Source organism: Cebus imitator, unplaced genomic scaffold (genome assembly GCF_001604975.1).
Source record: "Cebus imitator isolate Cc_AM_T3 unplaced genomic scaffold, Cebus_imitator-1.0 Scaffold38, whole genome shotgun sequence".
NCBI classification, from domain to species: domain Eukaryota; kingdom Metazoa; phylum Chordata; class Mammalia; order Primates; family Cebidae; genus Cebus; species Cebus imitator.
The window spans coordinates 5,285,531-5,295,369 of record NW_016107353.1 but is presented as its reverse complement, the minus strand read 5'-3'; the positions used below and the strand labels follow the sequence as shown (position 1 = coordinate 5,295,369).

General features: G+C 40.6%; 1 protein-coding gene across 1 annotated transcript in view; it reads right to left on the bottom strand.

Moving 5' to 3' along the window:
• Positions 1–9,839, bottom strand: part of CR1 (complement C3b/C4b receptor 1 (Knops blood group)) — a 182,812-nt gene that overhangs the window by 7,945 nt on the left and 165,028 nt on the right. The window contains exons 45-48 of the mRNA XM_037737442.1: positions 8,842–9,018; positions 8,652–8,754; positions 6,065–6,150; positions 3,624–3,851 (exon numbers count right to left, since the gene is read on the bottom strand). Coding sequence (XP_037593370.1) covers positions 3,624–3,851; positions 6,065–6,150; positions 8,652–8,754; positions 8,842–9,018 — 594 coding nt within the window. The remainder of the gene's footprint in view (positions 1–3,623; positions 3,852–6,064; positions 6,151–8,651; positions 8,755–8,841; positions 9,019–9,839) is intronic.

The window sequence follows — 9,839 nt, the reverse complement described above, 5'->3', positions numbered from 1 at the left end:
GTAGAGATGGGGTTTCATCATGTTGACCAGGATGGTCTCGATTGCCTGACTTCAAGTGATTCCTCCGCCTCAGCCTTCCAAAGTACTCAGATTATAAGTGTGAGCCACCATGCCTGGCTGAAAAGACTTTTTAAAAATGACTATTTTGGTCATAAAAGCAATATAATTACAGAAGCAAAGAAAAAAATCACCCCAAACCCTAGTACCCAAAAAATGTTTTGATACATTCTCTTCTGGCACATTTTTTCATATGTGTGTTTTCACATATTTATATACTAGAAATAAAGTTACAACAATGGCAAAGTAATATAATCTAGTAGATGCATCATAGTGTATTCAATAACTTCTGTTGTGCATTTACATTATTTCTAGTTTTATTTTTCATAAAACCCTTAATAAAATGCATACAATATTTTTATATTTTACATTATTTCTTTAGATTGACTTTTAGGTGGGCTAACTGGCAGGAATAGTTGTATTATTCCACGTACATTGCATAATTGTTTTTCATAAGCGATTTTGCCAATTTACCATAGTACTTTCAACATACAACAAAATCAGTTTCATCACATCCTCACTTTTTATTGGTTGTTCACATAAAAACCTTTCTGTCATTGACTTAGTGGAAAATTAAAAACATAGTACCTTGTGATTTTGCATTTCTTTAGTTCAGTGAGGTTAAACAGTTTCTATGTATTTATGTGCCAAGGCAGAAGGATATTTACACCATTTCTCTAAATCTTGCGTCCTGAGTTAGTTTCTGCATTTCCCTGCAGAAACGTTCAGGGCTATGTTGTGTTGAACTATGCAGAACTGAAGAAACTCCATTTACCTTAGAAATGTCATGGAGATATTTTGTGAACTAAGAAGGTCCAGAAGGCGGGGGTAATATTGAGAGACAGTCTGGGGGGAGCTGAGAGAAGCTAGGTTCTAGGAAAGCAGTTGCTTTAATGAATGGGATGCTGGGTAATGGAAATGGTTAAAGAGGATTTGGGGACATTTTTATGAGTGTCATATAGTGTAATTTTTCCTTATGCCTCTCAAAGACATTCAAGTAAAAACTGCTTTTAGGTTTTACCTATTTTCTGGAGTTGAACTTATTTGTCTAGCATGCAACACCATGCTAATTAGTCTTGAGACAATGTACATATGGGTTATACGTCTTAATTCTGGCTTTAAAGAGGACCTGGAGATTACCCCTTGCTCTGAGGAAGATGTTGAAATGAATCAGGCCTCTGCTATAAATGGCCCATTGAAATGAAGAGACAGGGCATCTGAGTATCCCAAGAAATTCTTCCTTCTATGATACTTGTACCCAGAGGTTCCTTTTTCTCTTTGGATTGCTATTTTGTTTCAAAACCCTCTATGGCATGTCACTCCAAGCCTGGACCACCTTCCCAGATTACTTCCTCATCTTTCATTTTAGGAAAATTCAGGACTGGTATCTTAAGCAATCTATCCCAAGCTTTAGGGAAGAATACTGGATTTTATTTCTTCTCTCTGTTTCCGTGGTCTCTAAGATCGTGAAACTTTCTTTGCCTTTTCTTACTACAATGCAGTAAGATGTCAAAGGCCAAGACTAGATAGGGTAGAGACTAGAAAAAAGAAGGCAAAAGGGACTGCTTTTAGTCTGAGTGTTAATTCAGAGAGACAAAAGGAGTTTCTCTGTGGTCCATCCCAATTCATGAGGAGTCTACACTAAAGTCTGAGTTCCAAGAACCTGCTGGTTAACAGTTATTTAGCCCATTCTGATTCTTTGTATGTATCTTCTTCATTCATCTGAAGAATTGCCTGTTATCCGGTGTTTGGGACCTTGGCCCGTTAGCTTTCCATTTCATTATGATAATATTTAAATATTCTCTCTTGTTGAATTATATATTGAGATCCTTTGTACATTTTTTTTTATTGTTGAAGTGCACAGTCTCTACAGATGAGTAGATTGCCTAGCTGAACCCAGGCAATGTTCTTGTGCAAGTTACCTAAACTCTCCGTGTCTCAGTTTCTACACCTATAAAATGTGATAACAAGAATACTACCCTCCCCGTAGGTTGTTGTGTAATTAAATTAGAAGCTATCTTTTATTTTTATTTTTTATTATTTTTTTTGAGACAGAGTCTTGCTCATCATCCAGGCTGGAGTGCAGTGTTGTGATCTCAGCTCACTGCAGCCTCGACCTCCCAGGCTCAGGGGATTCTCACACCCGAACTCCTGAGGAGCTGAGACTACAAGCATGCACTACAACGCCTGGCTAATTTTTTATATTTTGTGGAGACAGAGCTTCAGTATACTGCCCAGGTTGCTCTTGAACTCCTGGGCTCAAGTGATCCTCTCACTTTGGCCTCCCAAAGTGTGGTGTTACAGATGTAAGCCACCACGTCCGGCTTATCTATCTTTTAACAGTGGTACTAAGTATTCATTATATGTTAACTTTCACAACTAGTACCACAACCACCACTATTGCTACCTATATGATAACACTACTAACCCTTCGCTGTGTTTCCCATATATATCTCATCTATCTCCTGGCTTAGTTATTTTTCAACATAAAGAAGCTCTGCCAAATTGGCCAACAGGTCAAAAAAGTCAACACAACGCTCACGTCTGTAATCCCAGCATTTTGGGAAGTCGAGGAGGGTAGATTACCTGAGGTCAGCAGTTAGAGACTATCCTGGCCAACATTGTGAAACCCTGTCTCTACTAAAGAATACAAAAATTTGCCAGGTATGGTGATGAGCGCCTGTAATCCCAGCTACTCGGGAGGCTGAGGCAGGAGAATTGCTTGAACCCAGGAGTTGGAGGTTGCAGTGAGCCAAGATTGCACAATTGCACTCCAGCCTGGGCAACAGTGTGAGACTCTGTCTAAAAAAAAAAAAAATTAAAATGTCAACACCTTTTATGATTTAATGGTGTTTGGTCCTCCCTGGAGGATGGACCTGGTGTGGGCAGTCACAGCCACAATGCACGTATAGTAATCAGGTACTGTCGTTTAAAGCCAAACTAATACATCAAAGGAATGAGCTATGGAGGTTAAGAGTACGATCTTAAACTCTGATCTTCCAAGGCCTCCTGAGTTCCCTTTGTTAATGGTGAGGTGACGCACCAACCAAACATAGTCAGTGGCTTGAGAAAACACCTAGATACAACATAAAAAGTATAAATCCCTACATCTGAGTTTCTTAAATTACTTTATAGCGTTATCAGTTCTGAAGTAAACTACTTCATCATTGTGTACTTTTTGTGCAACACATCCATCTATCCAGGATACAGACAACTCATAGTAGCAGAGGAGGAATCAAAGAGTATTTTCTTTAGCATTTGTTTTCAGTACTTCGAAAACATTCTCTGCAAAATGTGGACCTCACCAATTCTCTTCACTGTCCACCCCCTTCCCTCCTTACCATCCCTCACTCCTCACCCCACACGAAGGGTCATCAGAATACCAAGAATTGAGACACGGTGCGCCTATCTAGAACCCATTTTTCACTCACTTGGGATGTAGTTTTGTCTCTGACAGTCATAGCAAAACCATTTTCACAAGCAAAAATGACTGTCTCTATAGAAAAATGAAAGTTGTCACCTAGATATTCTGAACCCATTTAGGATGTGTGGAAGCAGATACTGACCAGCAGGAGCAGAAAGTTCACAGCGAGGGGCGGGGCTGCTCCAAATCCCATTCCCTTGAGGGTCACTTGTGCAGCGGATGGTGCTCTCCCCAATGAGGTTGAAGGTCATCCCTCTGCCTGGGTGGGGGTCGCATGTGTAAGATACTTCTTTTCCATAGGGAATATCTCCAAGGGGAGTTTCTGTGTGACTCCCATTAAAGATAGCTGGAGGATTTGGACAAAATATTTCTAGAAAGAAAATAAGAGCTTTAAGTTCTATTAGAGTTTCAATTAAGTTGACCGAAATCATGGTGACCTGTGACTGTGCTATGAATAAATCTTTTACTTTTAGAAAAAAATATAACTAAGGTGGATGAAATTTAAATCTGTAAGGCTTTTGTTGAGAAGGAACTAACTGATGTGAGACCTAAATTATAATATCTATTGCAAAAGCCCAACGATGGTGTTTGTGTACCATCCAGGTAGCTATGTTCATAATGAATTTGGGAAGTAATTATTTTTAACAACACCCATTTAGTTGCCTACTTTACATCAGGCATAGTAAGATTCCTGGGTTGACAATGAGGTTCAAGAGAGACAAAGTGTTGACCATCAGAAACCATAAGTTCCAAGGAAATCTATGAACTTTAATAAACATGCACTATCATCTTTAGCAATGTAAGTGTTTCTTGGTGATTCAAGACCACTGCTATTAGTACCAATACCAACTATCTAGTGGTGTCATCAGACTACACTGGTAAGGCTCTTTTTACCAAGATTAAATGGTGGCAAAGGGCCTTTTTTTCTTTCTTCCAAATTTTTAGCCATCATTTCTTCCTCCTTTTAGTCTGCTTAGAACAGTTCCTTCCCTAAAATCAACTGATGCTTCTAAATGAATTTGGGAAGAGATGCCCAAGTATATCAGAATTAGTACATCAAACACTGATTAAATTCTCATGCTTGAATTTTACTTGTGTTTTTCCTAAGTTTATTTATATATTTATTTTCGGCTCTATGGGTCTCTGTAAGGTTGAGTTTATTGAATACTTGAGTTTCCTCAGGTATTGAATGTTCTTCACCATAATACTCCCCATAAGGTATCCGAATTAATTTCTGTAAGTTATTTTAACAATACAAATTAAAATAAACATTTTTTCAATCATCAGGAAAAAAAGGCTTAAAAAATTTTTGCCTTGCTCTAGTAGACAGAATAGGATAAATCAGTAATGTCTTGGTATATAAAACATACTTTTATCTACCAGTTTCTGAATTTTGGCATTTTTTATTTAAGTGGATGGTTTGGAAACTTAGGTCACCTCTTCAGACACTGATTCATCACCCTAGCTCCTTCCACCATACTAATTTACCCTGTAACTCTGTTTTATCTTCTCTCCAACATATCCCTATTTAACTATCATTTTATATATTATAATTTTCGCATATTTAATTTAAGCGCATGATTTGGAAACGTAGGACATCTCATCATGCCAGACACTGATGCATTATCCCAGCTCCTTCCACCGTATTAATCTACCATGTAACTCTGTTTTATTTTCTCTATAACATATCCCTATTTACCATTTTATATGTTATAATTTGTAGAATTTTGTTTACTTATTTATTTTCTTGTTCATAGTCCACTTCCCAATAAGAAAATACACTCCAGGAAAGTAGGGAGGCATCTTCACTATTCATTCATGGTTCATTGCTTTTTCTACACATGGAAAGTTATGGCACATGGGAAGTCCTATGTCATTTAATACTGTAGGCTAAATAACAGGCTGACTAAATTGTTTATGATGTGTGGGAAGATAAAAGAACATCAAAATTTGGCTGGGCATGGTGGCTCACACTTGTAATTCTAGCACTTTGGGAGGCCACAAGGTGGGAGGATAGCTTAAGCCCAGGAGTTTGAGACCAGCCTGGACAATATGACAAGACTCCATCTCTACAAAAAGTACAAAACATAGCCAGGTGTGGTGCCATGCACCTGTAGTCCCAACTATTGGGAGGCTGAGGTAGGAGGATTGCTTGAGTCCGGGAAGTTGAGGCTGCAGTGAGCTGTGATTGCACCACTGAACTCTGTCCTGGGTGACTCTTGTCTCGAAAAAGAAAAAACAAGAAAACAAAAATTTTAAGAAAGATTACTCCTTGGTAAGGAAACTAAAAAATAAATGACTGAATAAAACTTGCTGCACCTTATGTCATCTAGTTTCTTGCCACACATTTCCCACAAAATTAAACACTGTCATTAAGCTAAGTGATTTACAGATTAGTAACGAAAACACGTGTCATAGAAGACCTACAAGACCTTTCTTGAAATTCTTCCAACAAAGAAGTATTTTTATCAGCAATTTAGTTAAGTAAAGATCCGTACAATAGGTGATTCCATGCAGAATAACACACTGGAAAACAAAAATAAGGAGAGCTATCCAAACTGCATAGTTGTTCTTCCTACTCACGTTCACACACTGGAGCACTGCTGTTCCAAAGGGCTTTCATTCCTGCCAAAACACAATGACTAGCAGACCTGCCTTTTAATCGGAACCTAAAAAAAAAAAAAAAAAGTGGTAGCAAATGTGTGAGCAATTCCCATCTCTCCCTTGATTTCTTCACTCATAGATGCTCAGCTTCCTCACTACCATTTCCTCCTTGACTAGCATTTGGTTCTTAGGTTCAGGCCCAACTAAAAGTCTCAGTTCATTAGGGATCTGAATTCTTCAGTAGCTGGCAGAAACTCAAAGGCCAATTTATTCTAAGGAATCATGATACCCTGTGACTGTCAAAGCAATTAGAGCTGATGTTGATAATTGCCATATAAACTTCGTAGCCCGGCATCACCTACAGAATGCATGAACCAGACTTCTCCATGTGCACAAGAGCCATAACCTTCAGGTGTCATCTTTCACTGATGACTCTCTGACATCCCACTTATTTTCATTAATGGGTCATGAAGCAAAACAGCTCTCAATTTGTTAAGCAAAGCAAGGAACATCTAGAAAGAGAATGGGCATTGTTCTTCTTGCATTGTAATTGTAACGGGCCAAAAGGAGGCTCATAGAAGCATTCTGAACCATGTGCCCTAAGAAAAATAGACAGATCGGGGAAGGAGTCTTTGCCACCCTGAAATGGCCAACTTATTACTGAATCCACTTCCCTTCTGAAATCTGAAATCATTCTGAAATTGGAAATTATTATTGGGTGATGGACTTTGTAAATGCCAAAGATTCCTTGGAAATCGTTAAAACTAACTGCTTAATTGCCCAATTTAGTTATCCTCCTCGACTCATAGTACACCACCAAGAGTAATGGATACACATAAACAACTAGTAGTACCACTTGAAGCTAATAGAAGCAGGAGCAGACAAATCCTGCTTTGACAAATCCTAGGCAGATATGATTAGGTTCCCAGTGAAACCCGACCTTCAAGCTGAAGACAGTTTAAAGCATAGCTACAAGTTCCAGGTAAATTCAGGGACTGGATTCAGAACCTCTCCTCTTGTTTGGCATACTTTCCTCTGATTGATTCCCACCCTTCATCTATTTTACATATACCTGCCCTTCCCTAATTGGTTTTTTACACTGTTGTGCCCACCTTTGAGTGGTGTCTTTGTTTTAGCTGCTTTTTCATACTCACAAACCAATCAACACACACTTCCCATTCTGAGTCCATGAAAACTCCAGACCCAGCCACACTGAGAGAATGACCCCCTGACTTCATTTAAGGGGCCACCCTCATATCTTCTCTCTGCTGAGAAACTGTTTTGTCATTCAATAAAACTCTTCTCTACCCTCCTCACTCTTCGATTGTCAGTATAAACTTATTCTTCTTGGATGTAGGACAAGAACTCAGGACCCACCAAACACAGGTACAAAGGCTGTAACACAGTGGCCCTCCATCCTTTGCTGGAGGAGGGCAGCTGCTCCATGTGACAGGAAGGAGCATCAGGCCAAGGCAGCCCTGGAGATGCAGGCCAGAGCAGGGCCATGGGACTGGCAGAGCTGTTAACACAGCGCCATCTGTTGGGCTGCAGGCATTATCAAATGCTAAGAGCTATTAGCATGCTTTAACACCCCCTTGGGCGTGAAGGGTTGTGGGCACCCCATTTGGGCACTACCATGTTTCCTTCAGTGCAACATGCCTGGTTCAGCTGCAAGCCCCGACGGAGCCCACTCCTGTGCCAGTGCTTAGAGTGGCCAGCCAGACCCCACACTCACACACCCCCTCCCACCAGGGGCTGAGCATGCAGTCGTGGCAGCCGTGGGATCCATGTCAGAGCACAAGTCAGGCATGGCCCAGTGGGCCAGGTAGACAGGATGTCTACTGTGGTGAACCCAGGCCAGAGCAAGGTCTGGGCAGGGGCGTTACTGGCCAGAGGTCACCGGCTGGCAAACTGGCTCAGAAAAATCCTGCATCAAAACAATGACACTGGCCATTCCTGACATGAAGATATGTAATTGGGTTAAAACATACTTATCTATACACTATAATAGATTTTACTATTGATTGGTTTTCAGTTTCCTAAAACAACCTTTGCCTTACTTATGAGGCAAACAATTTTTGTCCTATTCGTCAATTTTTTTCTAGCATAACTTTTATGAAATTACGTTCTTTTGCCTCCAAATAAATAAGTACCCATTCATTTCAAGTTCCAACTGTGTACTCAAGTTCAGTGACTGTATTTAGGTTTATGCTTGATACTGAGTTGTGTATGCCCTTTCTCATTGTCTTCTGAAAATGGTGCCGTGGGCCGGGTGCTGTGGCTCACACCTGTAATCCTAGCACTTTGGGAGGCCAAGGTGGGTGGATCACCTGAGATCAGGAGTTCAAGACCAGCCTGGCCATCATGGTGAAACTCCATCTTTAAAAAAAAAAAAAAAAGTGGTGCCAGTTAGTCCCTACCCTTATTTGAAAACTACCTTTCAATTAATTAATCTCTCTAGGTACGTCTTATCTACTAGGTCAGCCCTTTTTTTGGATTAATCCCTGAACTCAAGAGAGTCATTCTTCACACTGAGTTCTTGCTCTCAACTCTGGGTCTCACTCACCCTTCATCACAAGCAAAGGACACCTTTGCTCCAAGCTGGAGATCAAGTGGAAACAGCACACGGCCATGAGGGAGTTGGCCCAGGAAGTCATCACAGGATTTCACTAGAAAAAAAAAAGAAAAAAAAACATGAGTAAGACCTGCATGTGAGGGGTACAGAGAGCAATCTGGAAACCAGAGATTTGAGGCACCTGCACATCTGGGGGCTTCAGGGCTCCAGTCTCCCTGAGGTGTGCAGTGCAGGGAAGCAGCCCCTCTGAGGTCATAGCCGGGCTCACAGCTGTAGAACACTTCCTGTCCAGGTGAAAAGTGGTCCTGATCACCTGGGGTATGCTCACCATGCAGGATTTCTGGAGGTGGCTGACACACTGTGGGAAGGACAGTTCCAGAGTACTTGTTCGTTATGGGGAATTTCCTTTGCTATATCCTATGCTTGCTGAAGACCTCATAGCTAGTAAGTGGTAGAGAAATAGGACCCAATTCTCCCTAGCACAAGACCTCAAATTTACTTGTAAATATACAGGGCATGAGTTTTTTCCCAGCTCTGGCTATGCATATGGAGTTATTAGTATTTGTGGATTCTTCATCTATGTATTTTGTAGGAATGCAGTCCCAGTTTTCACCCGTTATTCAGGTAATGAGACTGTCTCCTAAGCCCAAGCCTGTTTTACAGATTTTCCCCCCATTTCTCTGATTGCACACCTATGACTAAAGTACAGTCATACTGTTTCAGGACAGGCAAGCCCCCAAATTGTAGCTTACTCTGGAAGGGTTCTTGCCTAACCCAGGAAAGAATTCAAGGATAATCCAGTGGTGCTAGATAGCAATCTTTGAGCTATGAAAAGACTAGAGCTCTGAAAAACACTGCCCCTTGCAGAGCACGGCTAACTCACAAGCAGTGTGACCAGAGTCAGCAACACACAGGCTCCTGGCAGGCAACTGTATTCATACTCCTGTAAACCTATAACATGTAAATTATCATTTTTTAATTTTTTTGTGGGTTTTTTTTTTTTTTTTTTTTTTTGAGATGGAGTCTCACTCTGTTGCCCAGGCTAAAGCACAGTGGTTTGATCTTGGCTCACTGCGCCCTCTGCCTCCTGGGTTCAAGTGATTTTCCTGCCTCAGCCTCCTGAGTAGCTGGAATTACAGGCATGGGCAACCATACCCAGATAATTTTTGTATTTTTAGT